This window comes from Oreochromis aureus, linkage group 7, assembly GCF_013358895.1.
Source record: "Oreochromis aureus strain Israel breed Guangdong linkage group 7, ZZ_aureus, whole genome shotgun sequence".
NCBI lineage: Eukaryota > Metazoa > Chordata > Actinopteri > Cichliformes > Cichlidae > Oreochromis > Oreochromis aureus.
Genome location: NC_052948.1, coordinates 10,417,447 through 10,438,190, shown reverse-complemented (window position 1 = coordinate 10,438,190; position 20,744 = coordinate 10,417,447). Strand labels below are relative to the sequence as shown.

At 43.8% G+C, this 20,744-nt stretch overlaps 2 protein-coding genes and 1 long non-coding RNA gene across 4 annotated transcripts in view; 1 reads left to right on the top strand and 2 right to left on the bottom strand.

Moving 5' to 3' along the window:
- gtf3c6 (general transcription factor IIIC, polypeptide 6, alpha) lies at positions 1-8,047 on the bottom strand. Of its 2 annotated transcripts, none has more exons than XM_031737281.2 (10): positions 7,926-8,047; positions 3,575-3,616; positions 2,000-2,149; positions 1,750-1,896; positions 1,640-1,673; positions 1,279-1,359; positions 1,119-1,182; positions 800-844; positions 604-711; positions 1-414 (listed from the first exon to the last, which is right to left on the bottom strand). In XM_031737281.2, exons 3-10 carry the CDS (start codon positions 2,029-2,031, stop codon positions 287-289), a joined length of 639 nt encoding a protein of 212 aa, XP_031593141.1. In that variant the 5' UTR covers positions 2,032-2,149; positions 3,575-3,616; positions 7,926-8,047; the 3' UTR covers positions 1-286. The 2 variants fall into 2 exon arrangements, with proteins under 2 accessions (XP_031593141.1, XP_031593140.1); XM_031737280.2 differs by having other exon boundaries at positions 1-417; positions 7,926-8,029.
- LOC116318277 (zinc finger homeobox protein 4-like) overlaps positions 7,244-20,744 on the top strand; it is a 17,372-nt gene continuing 3,871 nt past the window's right edge. The window contains exons 1-9 of the mRNA XM_039615492.1: positions 7,244-7,583; positions 9,999-11,706; positions 11,795-12,333; positions 12,503-12,716; positions 13,369-13,476; positions 13,596-13,732; positions 13,908-14,018; positions 15,617-15,779; positions 15,894-20,674. Coding sequence (XP_039471426.1) covers positions 10,035-11,706; positions 11,795-12,333; positions 12,503-12,716; positions 13,369-13,476; positions 13,596-13,732; positions 13,908-14,018; positions 15,617-15,779; positions 15,894-20,674 — 7,725 coding nt within the window. The 5' untranslated portion in view covers positions 7,244-7,583; positions 9,999-10,034. The remainder of the gene's footprint in view (positions 7,584-9,998; positions 11,707-11,794; positions 12,334-12,502; positions 12,717-13,368; positions 13,477-13,595; positions 13,733-13,907; positions 14,019-15,616; positions 15,780-15,893; positions 20,675-20,744) is intronic.
- LOC120441218 overlaps positions 19,682-20,744 on the bottom strand; it is a 14,506-nt gene continuing 13,443 nt past the window's right edge. The window contains exon 3 of the long non-coding RNA XR_005613890.1: positions 19,682-19,748. This is a non-coding gene — a long non-coding RNA (uncharacterized LOC120441218). The remainder of the gene's footprint in view (positions 19,749-20,744) is intronic.

Genomic DNA, 20,744 nt, shown 5'->3' with positions numbered 1-20,744 from the left:
TTAAAAAATCAGTTTTTTTATTTGGGTGTAATTTAACTACATTCATGTTGTGCATAAAATATTTAACAACTTATGCTTGATGTTTGCCGACATAGAGGCTCAGTATAAACGAGGCAACATACACATTGTGTAAAAATAACAGTAATTCAAACACGTCTCCTCGTTAGCTCTGAAGTGTAGTCTAACTGGCATGAGTTTGTTTTTCTTACAGAGTTTCTTAGAGCCATAAAAATGTAAGTGTTTCATGTCACAATGGGAGCTTATAACACAACAAAGTCTCTATATCTCAGCCAACTGCTGAGTTATCCAAATCTGCATTGTCCCCATCTTCTTCTGTCTTGTCGCGTTGGTTAACATTTTCTCCTTGACTGGACTCACAGGTTGTGTCCATCTGTTCCCCACCATCACAGCTTCCTGCTGGGAAAACACAAACAGCCATATTTGGGTTTTTAGCATTTTATTGTCCAAAGTTGATTCTTTATCAAGCTGCAGAGAAAACCTCAGGTTGTACTGATTAACCCCTGAAAGTATATGGAGTTGTATCAACAATGTTAGAAGTGATCATCTATGTTGCACTGCAATGAATTTGGCAATCAGGCTGACCTGTGCTTGTATCACCCTCTTTCTTCTCTGTGAGAAAGATTCGTTGCATTTTCAGTTTCTTCGCTGTGTGGCATAAGTACTTGAGATCTTGACCACTAACTCCTTTTCCTGCAGACAAAAACAAACAAATTAAAAAAACAAAAACACCCCCCCCCACTTAAGTACACCCACTGAAAAAGTTGTACTTAAATGGTACCTTTTCCTGGTGTCTCCTCAAACAGCACACAAGTTCCCAAAGCATCTTTAAAGAGGCAAATATGACAAGAAAACAACCATTAAAAAAAAACAAAACAAACATTACGGAGACTCAGCCAGCGGCACCCACATGCTCATCTATTAATGGCTTATATTTTCAGACCAAACAATCTATAATAGTTCATTGCTGACAGAATATCAGGTTAGAAATGACTCTTTGGAACTAAGAAAGGACGTCAACATGAATATGTATCCTCACAGGATGCAAAGACAGCAGGTACAAGCAGTTTGAATCTTTTTCACTTTGCAAGATTTCTCACCTTCATATTCTCCTGCAAAGACATACGGTCCAACTTGCATCATGGGTCTGTCGCTGTCAATGTCCTTAAACACAAAAGAGAAAAGTAGTTTTCTGAAGCTACACTGGAAAGAAATAGGTTTTCTTTTCTCAATACAACACAGAATATGCTTCAAACTCACCAGTATCTTGCATGTGCCCCCACTCTTGGTCAGAAAGTCATTGTTGATTATACCAGAGAGCTCCACCACAACAATCTGCTCCTAAACAGAGCAAAATTATTGATGCTTTAGTTAGTAAACATAAAAGTGCATTAGGAAGACAGACTCCCCAGAGAGTTATTTTTCTTTACGTGTTCGTGTTAATTATCAAATACAAAAACACAAGTCAAATTATCTGGTGTGATGATTGTCCCTTAAACCCGCACTTAGAAATGTTACGCTATCAAACGGCTCTCTATCCTCATGTGCAGTTGAGCTAATGCGTTAGCTTCAGGGGGCTATATTGAATGCGAACTACTAGTAAATTGATGGCATTTCATACCTCCTCTTCCCATTCGTCTTCCATGCTCAAATTCCTGTAATGACAAAAATTATTATAGGTTATAATTTATATTTCATTAAGAAAATATATCAAGCTAGACCGCTACTCACTGGCTTAGTAATGTTTTGACACGTTCCGCGAATGTACGGTGGCCGAGAAGAGCCTTTCCAGTGTGTTTTGCCGGGTAGCGCTCAGTTACAAGTCCGTCCATCGAGGGGCGGTGTTGCTCAGTTTTGCAGGTACATTTTAGAGCGGAGCTATTTAATGAGAATTGGAAATTTAATGATCAGGACTTAAATCTGTCTGTTTGTCTGTTTCTTCTGCCGACAGCTGAGAACTCTGAATCTAAATATTGGCTACCTGTAGGCATACTCATGACCTCCATCTGCCATTAGTGTTATTAATATCCTCCTGTTTTGAGGCCATGGTCGACATGGTGATGAGATGAGATCAGGTGAGATGAGATGGAATAAGATGATACATTTTATTGATCCCCAAGGGGAAATCCATCTGTCAAAGACAGGGGCATAAAAAAATGAAAAGAAGCTCAGATCTCACACATATTCAAAAGCATAAAAGAAACAGTCACGCAAACAAACACAGTTAAATTAAGAATAAAAGTGGAGCGATATTAAGAACTAAATGAAACTGTGTAGGTTTGTGACATCAACAAATGTTGCAACACCTCAGGAAGAACATGAGCATCTCAGGGTTTTTAGGTTACTGTGCAGAAGTGAATGGAGGCAGACTAATACAAACGCTTCAGAGGCAAACATCGACCTGAAAGTGTGCTTTCCAAAATCATTTATATGATTAAGGTAAGAAATATAAAAATGCTCTGAAACTGCACATAATGGCCATATTAATTTGCAGACTGTGCTCAGTTGGAAAAGGACAGATGCTCACCAGTGGAACCACGAAGCCTGAAAGCTGAAATGTTGTTGTTTTTTTAACACATCTGCCATTCAGTTGACTCTGAATCTTTTGTATATTTTTGTCCTTAAAATGCTTAACTGGATTTAATTTTGTTGTAACATAATCATAACGGATATTATATGTATTTGATAACTACAATACATTTGACATGTCTGAAATATATAACAATATTTAATAGCCAAAAAGGGGAAAAAATGATACTCATTGATCTCTATGGGAAAATCTCTTTTTCCTGGCTACCCTCTGCTCTGGGGTCAGAGATCAGGGTCAGCTGAGGGTCAGCATTATCGATGCTGGTTGGGTTTCATCATTCCACTTAGGGCGTCTAAAGAGGACTTTTTTTTTCTCACGGAGTCCTCCGTTTTAACTGCTTGTGCTGATATACTATCAAAACAGCTGAAAATAGAAAAATGTGAAATAAATTTGTGCAGATCTACTCAATTAACTATAAGTGACCAATAGCTCCTTACACACTAGCAATATTAGGTAATTATTTGGGTAAATATATTTTTGAATTTTGTTTTTCACAAATCCTCTTCCACTGAAAGCCAGGTTAACACCGACTAAGTGAAGTGTAGTAATTCTTAATTTATTTTAAGTCGGCACATCAGGTGGTGTTGGGGCATTAATAGTAGATTTAGGGAATCTTAGGAAGTCTGGGGATTAGATATCCTACTAAATTTAATCGCACAGAAACTTCACCCCAGCAAAATCCTTATTTTTAATTTTTGTTTGCATATATCATCTATACTGATTTATTCTGGAAGAAAATGACTAAGTTTGTTCAGGTCTGCGGTAGTGATAAAAAACTAACAATTTATTGCAAGGCCTATTTTATTACTGTAACATTTTGTAGCAAAAATCTCAATCTTTGTTTTTTAAAAAATGTTGAGAAATACTGTTTTTCTCAACAATATCCATCCAAGTTTGATGAATCCGATCAAGTAACTGTTTTTAGCGAAGTTATTCACGTACCAAGTGTTTTCCGTCTATAAATACCTGTGCAACTGGAAAGGAGGCTGAAGCTGGCTGCACCTCACCCTTAGAGAGAAAAAGAAAGAAAAAGAGAGAAAAAAACAACAACATTTTGAATCAAAATCAGGCAAAGCAAATTAAAGCGGGGTGGGGGGGTGCAAATCTCCCATATGCCTTCTCCCTCCCCGTTTCTGGCCTATCATCTATCTCTGGACCATGGTAGGGGTTGTCATGTCGACCGGCCTACTAGTTACTATGACAACGGCTCAAGGGGAAGCTCTTGCTAGGGAGGTTATTGCCTCCTTGGGGATGTAAGAAGGACAGGGGGAATGTGAGCGCAGACAAAGAGACACCAAAAAAGGCAGGAGTGAAAGGTGAGGTCAAGCCGGAGTGTGTTGACTGGAAGTGTGTCTGCATATGAGGCAGTTTACATTTATAATCCCACAGTACGGGACATAGTACATGAAGGACTAAATCAGTGTTGTCCCACTGAGCCTTTGGATGCAGTACAAAGTTTCCTCTCTCTTGGAAGAGGCCCGAGCCTGTCCATACATGATGCATTACACTTCCTTCTCAGTGCCATACCCTGGGGCAGAAAGGGGCGGAGGTAAGTGAGGGAGTGACATTAAGGACCCTCCAAGGTGTCAGATGGGTCCCCAGCTTCCCCCCATATTTTGTCATATAAATGTCATAAAGACAAGTTTGGAGTTGGGGAGCTTTTGCTGTTCCTTCTGCCTGGGGGGTATCACAATGGTTAATTGCCCCATTAGTACTGACAGGGTAAATTGGTGGAAGGGCTAACTATATATTACAGTGAAAACAACAAACCCCTGGCATACACCTGAGGGCATGGAAAGCTTGGTGCATTTAACATTACAGCCTGTGCATACTTGAGTGTTTAGGCAAAAGATGGGATGAGTGTGAATTTTGAATGTACAATCACACCAGCTTTAATATTGGTAAAATATTACAACTCTACGCTTATATCTATGGAAATGAACTCAGTGGCAGTCACAGAGAGCGGCTCTGCTTTCGTCTGTGCTGAATCGACGTACGTTCAAACCGATGAGGAAAAATATTCTATTCTATTTTTTTCTGTTTAAAAAACCTTTTAGATGCGGATTGCTGTTGAGGTGGATTGTGCCCAAAAGCATACAGACATGTTCTCCTCACACCGAGACAGACATCAAATGTGTTCGCCCGCCTTTCTGTTTTAATGAAAAACACTTGCAAATTCAATGCAAATGAAAATCTATATTGATAAGCAATACCAGTAATAACAAAGATCATTTGAAGGCCTTGGAGTCATTACACAAGTCTAAGGTTTGGGTAATTTGATTACATTCAAATGGGCCATATCTGAAAATACCAGGGAAACATATTTCCCTTGTATGTTTTGTTCTTACAGGTTACTCTCTTACATTTTATAAGAAACAAACATCTGACAAACTAAAATCAGTAAAAACATGAATGTGTATGAGCACACAGAAACATTTCCAAACAGCATATAGCCACATTGCAAAAGCTTCAATTAACATTTTATATTTGCTGTTATTTAAACCTTTTACACATATTCGTCTCTCTCTCTCTCTCCCTCTCTCTCTCTCTCACACACACACACACAGAGCAGACAATGTCTGGCCTAACGTTATGAAATGATAACATGGTATACTGTCACGAACAAACTGCAGAAAATCCATGTTGGCACTAAAACAACTGATCTTCCATCCATGTTCTTCCGCTTTTCCGATTTTGCTGGTGCTCATTCCAGCTGTGATAGGGTGAGAGGCGGACCTCACGTTGGACAGGTCGCCAGTCTATTCAGGGCCAACAGATAAAGACACAACAATTCACACCTGAGATCAATTTAGAATCACTAGTTAACCTAACACGCATGTTATTAACCACGGAGACACGAGGAGAACATGCAAACCACACATAAAAAGGCCCCAGCAGGTCGGTGGATTCAAACCCAGGACCTTCACGCTGTGAGGCCACGATGCACACCACCGTCCCATCCACACACAACAGATCAGTCACTGTTTTTTTTATTTCTATTTTTTATATATATTACTTTAGTCTTTCATAGCGGCCTCTGCCACACTATCACATCTTTTGTCAGGTTTTCGAGATTTTCATAAACAATTACCAGATGTACCAAACGAAGGCCATTTTTTTTTAGCAACGTCTTAATTGACCAATTAAGGTATCGTATTTATGTACTTATAGTTAGATAAATACGATACAATAATCGAGGACAACCAAGAGAATCAAAAATAAAATGTCAGTGCATTTAAATCTAACACAGGTAGAAAAAATAATAATAAAAAATTAATATTCATGACTTTCTTATTCCGATATGACCTAATAGTGCGGTTGTTTCACGCAACAGTGAGCTGACAGAAACCTATATACATTTAAGCTTCTGTGGAAATTCAATCAAATATGAGAATCTACAGATTGTTTTATATATGGACTTTTTTTGCAGGAAGACTAACGTTTGTGGAAAAAAATATGTACAATTGTAAAATAAGGACGAGGTCAGCTCTGACAAACAAAGCTCAGAAAAGAAATAAAAGGGAAGAAAATAGATGCTATGGATCTTAAATTTAAATGCGGTGTTCACCTTTTAAAATATGGACGATCGACAGATTGCACATCCAGCGTGAAATTCACAATAGTATTATCATAACAATAGATTTCGGTGGCGAGGATGGACGGCCGGAGAGGAAACAAAACCCTGCTTGGCTAAAGGTCTTCTGTGATTCTGTGACAGGAATGGACACAATAATTTAGCTTTAGCCTAAATATATATATTTTTGACTTTTTTTCAGAGATTTTTTTTTTCCAGTAACATCAAGCCAGTGTGCCAAACTCGAGTCCACTGCTTCGACTAACCTGATAAATCCAAAAAGAGAAAAGGATGAAATACCTTATTTCTCAGCCTATATCCAACCATATAATAGTTTTTTTTCTTTTTTGACCTACGTATACATTTTTAGATCTCTTCAAGGCCTTCAGTTTTTCACAGTTTTTAACTTTTACGAGCCAAATGATCGCAAACAGATTTAGTAAAATAGTGCAATTTAGGTGCATGGCATTATGCATACGTTTGGGCGTCTAACCTGTGCTTTATCAGGCACAAAATGCCAACAAGATATCTCTAAAACAATCCTCGAGGGCCTTTTGGTGTGTTTGTACCAGTCTTCACAGTGAAGCATAGTGACAGCGTCGCGTTTTGCGGCAGGTTTTCCATTTTTGCACATTCGTAAAAAAACGTCTGGAATAAATATTTTTTGTCGATGTGGATTTTACTTCGCTGTTTTTATACTTTACAGCATTCCGATGTGTGTTTTGGTAGAATTACAAATGTAAAAAAAATTCTGCAAAACTGTTTCCTTTCTAGATATTTAAATGGGCGGATTTGTTTCTTAGAATCCATCTAAATGGATTAGCCTATTGGAATTTCCAGCAGCGATACACTAGTATAGAATAAAATGTAATGTTTCGGCTGTAATCTCATACTTTAAAAAAAATATTTTCCTCTCCTCGTCTTCTCCTTGAGTCCCCGGCAGCCTCTCCCCCCTCCCTCCGTCCTTCCTCCCTCTCGCTTCTCTCTCGCGGAATCCTATTGATCCAAACGGGCTAATTAGCGGTGTCTGCGCAATTACGCACATGCGCACTGGGCGTAATCTCAGCCATTTTTTGAAGGAAACTAATTAGCAGGAATAAAGAGCCAAGTGTTTTTCCTCCCACAGTGATCAGAACTCATTCTACCTCTGGAGCTCGCACAAACCCCTCCGTCCCCCCATCTTCTGTTTACTACAGCCTATATGTAGCTTTAATTACACTGTTGTTTGGTAACAACTTGGACCCCGCTGCTCTCTCTCCCTCTCCCCATTTTTTTCTCCTCCTGGCTCCGTAAAAACGCAGAGGATCATTCATAAGGAATGAGTGGACTCTCTGCGCGATTGTTTTCTGGACTACTACACATTCAGCGTGCGGAGCTTTGTACCAGAGTCGCTGCAGAAATGTAAGTGTGTCATTTGTTTACGATGTTAAAGGGAGCTGGAGGGACGCGACTCGGCGGTGGGGAGGAGGGGATGTTTGGTCAGTGTAGCCTCTAATTCTCACAAATCGAGCTTTTGTGCGTTAGGTCACCTGTTACTGGTTACTGATCACTCTCGGTTTTTGATGAATCGGGCTAGGATACACTGTAAACAAAGGCTGAAGTAGTGTGGGAGCTGATGGTTGGTCAGTGGCTTGACAACACAGAGACGGGGAGTGAACTATTCAAGCCACTGCCCCTCCGGTATTCTCCCAACAGCCCGGCTACTGTGGTCCCAGATTAATGCTAAAATACCAGTGCTTTTACCTTGAGACTGCGCGGAGGTCGTTGGCTTATGGTCCACCGAGTCTTCACGTATAAAAATCAGTATTTGTCCATATCCAACTGTGTTTATCCAGGTCCCACAATGGCAAACAAAAGGCATTTTCCTAAAGTATTGCTCCACAACTCTTCTCTCTGCCTGTTTCTCTCTCCTTCTCACACCCCTGTTCTCTCTTCTCCCTTGTAACACACACAAGCACACACTCGTGCACACACCCACACCCACACACCAGTCTAGGGAATCCGGGAATACACTTTTTGTTGTATATTTGCACATGAATTTTATGTTGCAACTTCTGTTGTATCTGACAGATAATAACAAATGCGCCACTGGTATCTCAATATTTAAAAACAACTACAGCAATAGGCCTGTGCATGTTGGATTTCAGGTGTTTCATGTGTGCTTAATTGACATCACCACAATTAACAGCACAAAAAGAGGTACAGGCGTATTAACAGACAGAGATGCACACACACACACACACACTGTTAAATGATGGCTTCCCGCACTTGATCGATGAAGAGCCAGGAATGCTTGTATAAATAGTTACATTGCCGATAGACCCAGGTTATTGATTGCAGTGTAAATGAAAATCTTTATCAGATTAGAGACTGTTCTCAGCTGCTGGCAGGCCTGCTTGGCCCCTCAGCATTCTCTGGCAGGACAGTGGACAGCAGCAGTGGGCAAGGGTCTGTGGCCTGTGACATAAACACAGTACATTAAAGCACTATCAGGGTGCTGATATGAGCCATATATCTTAAAGCTGCAGAGAGGGGGAGGGGGTGGCTACAGGAGCGAGAGAGAGAAAAGGGGTGTTTAAGGAGGAGGAAGAGGGGGTTGGTTGGTTGAAGGAGAAGGTGAAAGGGTAGATTAAGGTCTCTCCTTGATTAAAAAAGGTCAGTAATGAGATTGTGGGACACACACAGGCTAACAGAGATGTATCTGTCTTAGATGGCATTCATCTGTCATTCAGAAACTGACGAGGGGAGAGAACCTATCCATTTTTAAGGAAGTATCTATAGTGATACATTGTTATATAAAGTGAATTAGATTCATTGTGAAATTTTATTGCTCTTTTTTATTTTATTAACTTATCTTAAAGTATGATAGAACGTTATAGGCCAGTGCTAGCTTTATTTCAAAGTAATAATTACAAAAGTAAAGTCTTAAATATGTAGATTTAATAAGCTGTAATAAACTGTTTGAAGTATTCATTTTTCAGACATGCCTCTGCTGTAGATTACAAATGAATAATAAAGCTTCAGTTTAATAAAAGCAGGGATTTATTATTTATTACCCTCTAGTATTTATGTGCCTGGGTATTTCTGTAGCAACAGAGCTTACAGGGGGTGGAAGCAATATAACAGACCCAGACTGTGGATAAGTCCAAATAAAATCCACGCCAATGCAACACCACAAGTAAAAACTGCTTTGAAAGTGACCACAGATTAGAATTAATACCCATGTAAAATCAGAAAAAAGAAAGAGATTCAAGTAGATATTTAGCTGTGTTCACATCTTGTTTTTGTGCTTAATGTGCAAAGTGTGTTCTCAGTGTAAAATTTGCTTGTGCGCTAAACGATGATCCCGTATCCTCATATTATTTGTGTCCTAGCGTGTGCAGCAGAAGATGCAGAGACTGATACACAGGCTTTTAAATGTGTTCTTTTATCTGCTTTTATCTAAGTGTGGCAATTTAGACGAAGCCCTTTAGCTCAGAAGCATTCAGTTCTTTATTTAATCCTATCCCCTGAGGAATATTATAGACCTCCTGCGTAGCCTTTACCCGCATTCCTCTACCTAGTTTAGCGCTTGTGCTATTGATTTTCCCATTAAGGGCTAACGCTAACCCCTGGGTAACCAGCCTCTGGATTGCGCACTGTGAAGGCTCTATCAAACAGATGCTATCCAGGGACCCTAATCAATGCGTCCACTGTTATGCAATAATATTTACATGACATATGTTGTTCATTTTCTCCTCTCTTTTTTTTATTTCACTCTTCTGTCTCTGCCTGTCCCACTCTCTTCTTCTCTTCATCTGTAACTGAAACACACAGGTGGGGTAATGATGTGTGGCAGCTGTAGCCTCTGGTATGGACAGCGGTGAGGGAGGAGGAGGGGATGGAGGGGGAGGAGAGGAGAGAGATGCTGACCTCAGTCCCCAGGCTTTATCTCTTCCTCTCCTGACCCTGGCAGTCATTCCTGAGCAGGGGTCATCCTCTCATACCTCAGCCATGGCCCCTACCAAAGAGCCCCTGATCCTGCCTCAGCAGGAGGAGGAGGGCACAGAGCGGTCCCAGGCTAGAGAAGAGACCCAGGGAGGAGAGCAGAAAGAAGGAGGCCGACATTCACGGGAAAATGGAGTGCGTCAAAGGCAGGAGATGAAGGAAGACTTCGGGGAGGGATATTTGTCAGGGCAAAACAAGGAAGAAGGGGAGGTGCTTGTAGGTATAGGAGAGGCATCAGTTACAGGGGGCCTCCCAGCAGCCCTCAACAGAAGAGGCAGAAAGGAGGAGAAGGAAGAGGAGGAGGCCATCTCAAACCAAAGCCAAACCAAATCCAAATGTTCTTTATTACCTCAACAGAGCCAGCACAGCTCTTCTTCCAGCACTGCAAAGGCCAGTGGCACACTCGACAGCAAAATAGCCGCCTCTCCAAAGCCCTCCCCCACTCCTTCCCCCTCTCCAAAGCCCTCCCCCTTTTTTCCCATTTCTCCAAAGCACTTCAGTTGTCCGTCCTCCTCTTCTGCCGTGCTGAGCGAGACAGAGGTAAAAGACATTAAGGGAAATCAGGGCTGGATTTCTGGGTTTCCTCAGAGCTTTAGATCCCAGCAGTCTTCTCTGGATTTTCCACTGGCAGGTACAGAGCCTGCCAGTACACCTGCTGAGGATGATGGTCTGGCAGGGGTTCCTCATTCTTCCATTTCCAATGGAGATGGTGCCAAAGCTCCAGAACCAAATGACAGCCAGCTAGACACCGAGGTGGACGATGAGAGAGACAAAGAAAGAGAACAGAAAGAAGCTGTCCTTAAAAACCACAACCAAGACCTCTCTCCTACTTCACTGACTGGTCACATGACTATAATGCACTCACGTAATTCCTGCAAAACCCTGAAATGCCCCAAATGTAACTGGCACTACAAGTCTCAGCATACGCTGCAAGTCCACATGAAGGAAAAACATCCAGAGACGGGAGGCCAGTGTGTGTGTGGCACATCTGAGGGAAAGTGTGTGTGTGGTGGTTCAACACGAGGTGTGTGTGTATACTGCAGGTCGGGGAAACCCCATCCGCGTTTAGCCCGGGGTGAAACCTACGCCTGCGGCTACAAACCCTACCGCTGTGAGGTGTGTGACTATGCTACCTCATCGAAAGGCAACCTCAGCATACACATGCAGTCAGACAAACACCTTAATAATGTTCAAAATGGGGGAAACTTGAACAGCCACATGCACACTTCTCATATTACTAACAGCAGCAGCTCCTCCAATGGTCCCGAAGCGGATGAGCAGCCATACAGCAAGCTGACACTCTCTATCCCCGCACCTACTACCCAGCCTGCCAAGCTCACTCCACCTGCACACTCCCACTCTCATGGTAAGCGGTGGCGATGCGACGTGTGCGACTATGAGACCAGCATTGCCCGCAACCTGCGTATACACACCACCAGCGAGAAACACACACATAACATGCTACGGCTCCAGAGAGGTTACTATCTGTCTCACTGCAGGAGCCTTGCCCCACAGCTTAAACACCTGCAAAACACAGGTGAGTGATGCGTCACAACTATCACTGTTATCCAGCATTGAAGTTTCAAAATGTGTAAATTGTAATTCGTGCTTTCTCTCTGCCGCAGGTGCCGAGCTTTCACTGAACATGCGGCTGACCAGTCAACAAGTCGCAGAACAGCCAGTTACCCTTGGGTCTACACTGACTCCATCTCCCTCCCCTTCCCCGTCTCCCCCTCCAGCTCCATCTCTGTCCCCCACTGGACCCCTTTCCCAGGGCGTCTTCCAATGCCTTGTCTGCTCCTGCTTTTCGTCCGACAGCTTAGAGTCTGTGGAGCAGCACCTGAATGCTCCCCGTTCCTTGCCCCAGTCTGAGTGGTGCTCCCTAGTTGCCGGTGGCTGCCACTGCAGGCTGTGCGGTTACACCACCCCGCTGAGGGCTAACTTCTCCTTGCACTGTCAGACCGACAGACACCGCACCCGCTACCAGCTTGCTGCTCACCTCCAGGAGGGGGGAGACAGAGGTCAGGAGGGGGCTGCCCTCATTGCTAAGGGCAACCCCATCCAGCTGAGGTGCAACCTGTGTGACTACGTGACCAGCAGCTTGGAGAAGCTCAGAGGGCATTCCCTCAGTTCACACCACGAGGCGAGCGTCCGGGTTTACAGAGTAAGTACACAAAGCCACACCTTGTCATACTCCAAAACAAAAACCCTTGTGTCTTAGGAATGGCAAGGTACACTTTAAGTATAAAGTGTAATGTTATTAAAAAAGATTGAGGAACCTTTGCCAGATCATAATATTGTTTTGCTTTGTCTCCTTTTCACTATATTATTAGTTCCTGCAGCAGTATGATGGTGAGGTCGATGGAGGTTCGTGGCTGTTCCATTGTCTTCTATGCAACCACTCCTCCTCTTCTAAACTCCAAGTACTGAAACACAGTCAAACCCCAACCCATCAACAGCGGGAAGGGCTACTGCAGCTGCAGCCAATGGGTGGAGAGGAGCTGGCAGCCATTTTTACCATTAGGAAGAGCCCTGATGGTGTCACGGGTGAGAATATGAACTGTGTGTGGGTGTATTCTAATTCATGTTTCATGTGGTTGCTGACAACGGAGAGCGGACTCGGGATTAAGATGAAAAGAGCGAGAAAATGAGTAATGGCTTTTGCTGAGATATTGATCAAGCAAAGTGATTAGTCGATACACATCCTTGTTATATCCCCAATCACCCCTGACAACAGCTAACTAGCACCTGCTAATCAATGGACCAATACAAATCCCCAGGACGAGAACTGTGGGAGGCAGAGGCTAGCTCCTACTCTGCAGCCACATGCAAGATAAAACAATAATATGCTGTCTGGAGTGTGCACCTAAAATGACTAGTCCAACACTTTATTTGTAAATGTAATCTATCCGATGATTTGCCTCTGTGTAGATTAAGACTTATTGAGATGAACCGATGTGTTGTCAGTCCATATTACCCTTACTCCACCTCTGAGGAGAATCTAATGTAGAATCAATACTTGATCAATAGTGTATGGAGGCAAGCAAGAAGAATGAAGTGTGCCCCACTGAAATTGCTCTTTTTGAATGATGTTACCTAGCGAATAATATAAACTACAATTAGCTTGATAGTTTGCAGGAACATAAAGTATGAAGCACTGTGTTTGTAGGACATAATTACTTGTCTTGTTGTCTCCCAGGAGAGCTCAGTGAAGATATGGAAACTTCCAGCGAGTCCTGCTCTGGTCCTTTGGACACAACCAAAGACACATGTAACTTGGGGGCAAAGAAGATTTCTGCCGAGACAGGTATCGCTGCTCGTATCAGTTCTACAACATATTAATTGTTAAACATGACGCTAGTATGACAATGTATTTTGTAGTAATTATAAATCTGGGTATATCTTCATATTCATTTTTACTTTTAGAGAAAAATAGAGTGGAGGAAGGAGAAAAGAAGGAGTCAGTGCCCTCAGTTAAGCGTCCGTCATCTGGATGCAGGGAAATGGAAAACACCATCTTAACCAAACGCCCTAGAACACACCAGCAAAATGAGAACCAGCAGGTGAGCAGTTGACACACTTTTAAATTATTCAAATATGAATAAGTGAATACAGAATGTACCGCTGGACATAACAAATTAGAAGCCCGCGCATTTCCTTGCGTGATCTGTGCCACCTTCAGATTCACACTTCTCTCGCTTCTGTATTTTTTTCTCCCTTCCCTTTCCTCTCTTTCAGACTGTCCAGTGCCCTTTGTGCCAGGTTAAACTCCCATACACCCAACTTCGACAGCATCTCACACATGTGCACAGTGTGGCGCAGGACTGTGTAGACAAGCTCATCAGCACAGTAAGTGCATGCAACTGTGTATTTGCTGTATTTGCGTTTGTCGGGAAGCAAAAAGAAAATGTGAGGGCAAGCGATGGGGGATGGGGCAGAGTGAAATGTAGGGAGACAATTCCATTAAGAAGGCACCAGAGAGAAAGGCAACGCTTTTTTTTAATGCATGTTTAAGTAGCTCCCCGCTATCATCTTTGATGCAGCCGTGCATTCTGTGTGTATGTGTATGCGCGTCTCTTAGAGTGGAAGAGAGAGGGTTTGACTGAGTGAGTGAGGGAAAAGCCAGTCTTTCTATAATGCATGTTTAAGTAGCCCTCTATTACCAGAAGTGCAGTCAAGCTAAAAAGGGGCCCCCATGCTTTTTACTGTGTCTCTCCAACTAACAATGACCGGTCATCTATCCACATCACCATCCGCCATCTCCCTGGCCTGTATGCTAAGTGGCCTTTGTCTCTTGCTCTCTTCCCTCCACTTCACTGACTGCTTTTCACCCTTTTTCCCCTCTGCTACCCTCCCTCCCTCCCCCCTCCAGCTACTCCTATCATTCCTATTCTGCAATTTCTGCCACTGCCCCTCCCTTTCTGTCTCTCCCAAGCTCTCTCTCAATTTCTTATGCGTTACCCCTCCCTCACTCACTGTCTTTCTCCAAAGCAGTTTTTTTTTTGTTCATTGCCCCATACTTCCTCCCTCCCTCTCCCTGCTCGCTCTTTTTCATATCCTACACCCCTTAGTCCCCCCCTAGTCCTCCCTCCTTCCTTCCCCTCCTACCCCTCCCTCACTCTCTCTGATAGTAATTGAGGTTCATTAATTCAGACTGAGGTGATGATGGCCATTATGTACCTTGCTTTCCAATTACGCTCTCTAGATTAAGCCTGACCTTCAGTTTTCTCTGCAGTGTGTGTGTGTGTGTGTGTGTGTGTGTGTGTGTGTGTGTGTGTGTGTGTGTGTGTGTGTGCGTGCGTGCGTGTGTGTGTGTGTGTGCAGTTGTTCTTCCCTTTTGCTCTTATGAAGCTGTTATGCAGAGAAAACTCTTGTCATGTAAATCTCATCTTTAGCTGTCTGTCCTTTCCTTTGGGTGGCTAGCTGTTCGGGTAGATATAGTATTTGCTCTTATTGCTTGAAGCTGTGGGGACAGAGGTTTTCTATATGAAGAATGATTTTAAATAAATTCATTATTCAGCTCAGTAAAGTTTTATTAAACCCTTGGGGCATGTTGGAGGGCGTCGCGTGAACTGAAGGGCAGACCCACATATCTCAACCATGTATACTTATTAAGAAATTGATGTGCCTTGCTGCTTAGACTGCTGTGCAGGCAGGTGCAAGATGTAACGATACACTTTAATGTTTTATGATATCAGTAAGGGGAGTGCAGGCACTCTGTGTTTATACATCTTGAGATTTGCTTGCTATTATCCTCTACAATTAAGCATGTTTTATTCATAATGTAGGATTAGGAAAACATTGGGAATACCCCAGCTTTCTTTTATTCCGAATTGGTGAAACAAACCTTAGTGAGAATACATAAAAAAAATAAATAAATAAAAAAAAAAAATTAAAAAAAAAAGCAAGACCAAAACTGACAGCCCGCTACATTTTCTTTCTTCCAGGTCGCAACACCCATGGAACAACCGCAGCCTCAGCTGGAGACAGAACTACAGGCAGATTCTCTCACAGATGATATTCAGAAAAATAAAACCAGCAAGAATAGCAATGCAAATAGCTCCCATGCTGCAGATTCCTGCGCTTCAACCAATTTTCAGAAAAACAAAGGTTGGTGTAAAGTGTCAAACTGATACCAGTTTACTAATTAAAGAAGAAACAATAGCACACCATGCTACTTTTATTTGCCCTGCTCACAGCCTATTATATCTGTACATTTTATAGGCATTTCAGTGGAGAACACTGAGGGAGACGTAGCCGCACCCAAAGATGTCACAGCTCTTCTCACCCCACCCCTAGAAGACAACACCACTCACCCTTCCAATGGCAGATTGGCTCCCCAATCCCCGACTCAGATCCCCCCCTCCTCGCCTCCCACCTCACCACCCGGTGACCCCCCTCCCCTTTCTGATCGTCATGGTTACCGGTTCCGTTGCAGCAGGTGCAGCTTGGCGTTCCCCACTCAGGAGAAGCTCCAGCTGCATTGGCAGTACCATGCCATGAGGGCGGCGACAGAGTGCCCCCTCTGTTCTAGACAATGCCGCAGTCAAGAGGCCCTGCAGAGACACATGCAGAACACACACTCACAGCTGGACAACACACAGGGACAGAATACACTCTTGCCACCTCATACTGTGCAATACATGGAGAATAACAAGAATTCAGCTCAACAAGATTTTAGTTTATCACCCCAAGTGGGTCAAGAAGCAGGAGAGGGAGAGGATGAAGACATAGATGAAGAAGCAATAAGCATGGAGGGAAAAGAGGAACAAAAAGGTGAAGTTAAAAATAAGGAGAAAGGCATGGTTTCTGAAGTGGATGGAGGTGAGGAGGATTTAACTGAGCCAGAGAAAGGGCCACATGAGGAGATCTTATCAGAACTTGGTTCTAGCTCTCTTGTCAAAAAGAGCTCTAACCCCACAATGGACCGTTATCTGGATCCATCCAGGCCCTATAAGTGCACCACATGTTCTGAATCTTTTACTCAGAAAACAATCCTTCTGGTCCATTATAACTCTGTGTCCCATCTCCACCGGGCCAGACGAGCCCTGCAGGAAACTGGAACTAGTGTTGCTGCTCCTGAGGCTCCCCGCGGCCCAGATCCTAGACCATACCGCTGCCGATTGTGTGGAGTGGGCTATAGCCAGAGTTCCACACTGGATATACACCTTCGATCAGTCCTTCATCAGACTAGAGCTCGTGCCGCTCAGAATCCCACATCGCAGACGCCTGCATCTACTGTAGCTGTTCCACAGTCTGTCCCCACTACAGCTACTCAGGCCACTACCACTAGAGAAGAAACATTGAAGAGTTTGCCTTTCACCAAGAGGCCAGATGGCGTGAGCTCGTCAAATTCTTCTCTAGCTGGTTCTGGCTTAGTAGCTGACACTCAGCCGATCCTGTCCAACCCAACAGAGAGCACGCAGGCTAAAAAGCGAGTGTCAGATCTTCTAGCTTCAAGAAACCAGCTAATGCTAATACAACAGCAGCAGATAGCCCAGGCACAGGTCCAAGCTCAGTTACAGCAGCACACAGCTTTGCTCCAGTCTCAAGTTATGCAACACCTTCCCTTAGGGCCAGAGAATCTCCTTAAACAACACTTCTCCCTGACCCCAGACAATTTGCTTTCTCTTCAGCAGCAACTTCTTCTGCCCTTTTACATGTCTGGAGAAATGAAGCTCAACCCAGAGTTCATTGTTAGTAGCCCAGAATTTAGCCACTTGATATCTGCCAGCTCTATCCTGAAAGAGCAGGTTAAGACAGAGGCTAAAAGGGAGACTCAAACGGATGAGAAACAAACCCAGAAACAAAGTTCAAGTTCAGTTAATACCCAACCAAAGGATCTTTCACATAGTGAAGCAAAGGTTGATGCAGTCTGCAGTGACCCCCCTACTAACCAGACAGAAAAAGAAAACAGCAATTCTAGTTTTGAGGAAGAAAAACGAGAAATGCATGCTCCTGTTGTTAAAAATGAGAGTCGGGAGGAGGAAGCCGTTTCCTCCTCATTTCATCTTCTTGGATTGCAGTGTCCTCCTCCCAGAGTGCCCTATGCTGCTGTGAATGGGGAGCCTCTCAGAGCCCTGCTGCAGAGTTATGGCTATGAGTTAGCACTGCAGTATATACAGAGTAGACACAAGCACCAGCAGCAGACAGCCACTCAAAAAATACCAGATAAGCAAGAGTGTTCTGATATAAACAAGATGGAAGTATGCTCAGAAGAGGAAAGAGATCTATTTTGTAAACTACAGGCTGGAAGGATTGAGGGCTGTGACAAAGGAGTGGAAGGCAATGGAAACATAGAAAGGTTGACAGAAGAGAAAAGTGAGAACAGAGGCAAAGAATCGACTAATAAAGAGAAGAAATGCTGTGAAAGAGGGAAGAAGTGTAGAGACTGTGGCAAGTTCTTTTCAGATGCATTGATTTTGAAAAGCCACCAGGAGTATATTCACAGAATGCTGTTCCCCACTGCTGTCCTGGAGAGGTTTTCCAGAGAATACAGGCTTCAGTATGACCAGATGTACCCACTTACACAACCTAAATCTGAAGAGGATTCAGCTGTTTGTGCCCAAGTTCCACCTCCAGCTCCAGCTCCTGCTTCAGCTGCATGCTCAGAATCAGAACAAGCACCAGAACCAATGAAGGCTCAAGTTAAAACCCTTGAATCTTCACCAATTTCAGAACCCATGAATAAAGCGGATGCTACAGCTTCAGACCTAACAGTAACTGCCCCTTCAGCTTCTCCTGCTTCTCCTGGTCAACCTCAAGATTTTTCACAGCATGAGACACCCATCCATATCTCAACCACACCTGCTGCCACTACTTCCCAAAACACTCCCCCCTTACCTCTTCCCTTACCCAAAATACCTATGCTCCCTCTTTCCTTGCCTCAACTTCCTATACCACCACTACCCCTACCAAAGCTTTCTCTACCACCAATTCCTTTCCCCATGGAGCTACCGCTCCTCCCTCCTGTTGTGATGCAGTCTGTAGCTCTTCAGCCCCAGCCTTGGTTAGACTCGAGTGTAAACCCTGAGCTTGCAAAACTCTACCAGTCTCAACTTAACCCTGCACTGCTGGGGCAACAACCACAGCTTAGCCCAGCTTTGTTAGCTCAGCAGTCACAGCTGAGCCCAGCTTTGTTAGCTCAGCAGTCACAGCTAAGCCCAGCTTTGTTAGGTCAGCCTCCACAGCTCAATCCTGCATTGCTTGGCCAACCATCCCAACCCAGCCCTATCCAAGCAGGACAGCAAAGTCAAGCCAGCCCAACAATACCTGAACAGCAGCAGGGGAAGAGAACCCGAACACGCATCTCTGAAGAACAACTAGCTGTTCTAAAGAAACACTTCAATATTAACAGTCTCCCTAATGATGAAGAGATCAACAAGATGTCTGCTTCGTCCGGTCTGCCTCACAAAGTCATCAAACACTGGTTCCGCAACACCTTATTTAAAGAGCGCCAGCGAGACAAGGATTCTCCTTATAATTTTAATAACCCCCCAACCACAGCCCTGGAGGACTCCAGAGAGGACATAGCACAAAACCAGTCTCTGGCTCTTTCCCCATGTTCACTGTCCCCTGGGCTCCCACACAACGCTTCCCCACAGCCTCAGACAACAGACCTGCATAGAGGAGAACACCATAGGGGCCGACGCTCTTCACGAACCCGCTTTACGGAGCAGCAGCTGGAAACCCTGCAGGGGGTGTTTGAGGCCACTCCCTACCCCAGAGAGGAAGAATATGACAGGTTGTCTGCTCTGTTATCTCTCCCTAACAGGGTCATTGTTGTGTGGTTCCAAAATGCCAGGCAGAGAGCCCGCAAAAATCAAGACCGAGGCACTGATGATGGATTAGAGGTGAAGAGCCAGCTTGACAACATACACAAGCAGCAAAATGGCTGCTATCAGAATGATGATAATAATCAGGATAATAGCTGTGAGGATGAAGGACAAGGTGACTCTCAGAATGAAAACTCCATGGATCTGACGTACGAGTATTACACCCAACCTGACTCACCTGCCCTTGATTCTTCCACTCACTGCACAGAAAGTGAGCATCCTGTAGCCAAAGGTGAACCGACACCTGCTCAAAAGAAACAAGAAGATAAAATAAGTTCACCTCGAACTAACATAGACACAGCTCCTGATAATACTGAAAAAAGAATTTCAGATGCAGAAATCCAGCATAAAGAAACTATTCCAGCCATGAAAACAGGGTTTTCTCTACAACCTGAGACCAAATTGCCAACAGAAGGTACTCTAGAAAGATCCCAGCCTCTTGCTACTTCCTCTTTACAGAAAACAGTACACACTACATCTCATCCAGACCAGGTGAATACACACAACCCTCCTTCAGATCAAGCTGTTGAAAAGGCTCCTGAGACATCACCCACCCCTCCTTCTGCTCTAGAGTCTGAAACAAGTCACACTGATACTGCAGCTTGCCCATCCACTGAAACCCATCAGCAAACCCAGCTCCAAACCCAGGCTCAATTCCAGTGCAATCTCTGTCCAGCATCCCTGCCATCATTCCAGCTGTGGCAGGAACATCAGACCAGACACCTCCTAGCAGCTCAATCCCAGGTGCAACTCCTCCACTCCAGCTTCACAGACCGAACCATGCCTTATATGATGCTTCACCCCAACCATCCCTTAATGGCGAGCCAAATGCTTTCCCAGATACACTCAAATCCCACACTTCCCATGATTTCGCACTTAAACAGCCTACAAATGAAGAATACACTCTCTGATCACTCTACTAACACCCTTACACATCCCCTGACAACCATAAAGCAGGGTACAGCGCATATATCAGAGACCGGTTTTGAGGGCCAAAGGGGCAGCAGAGAGGTCGAGGAGGAGCACAGAAGAGATAAACGTCAGAGAACCACCATCACTCCAGAACAACTTGAAGTGTTGTATCAGCGCTACAGCTTGGATTCTAACCCCACCAGAGGAGTCCTCGAAAGCATTGCACGCGATGTTGGTCTGACCAGACGAGTGGTTCAGGTACTGAATAGATGAGAAGACAGAGATGATAATTTTGTGGTGTTGGTTCAGCTGAATTTTAAAGCACGTC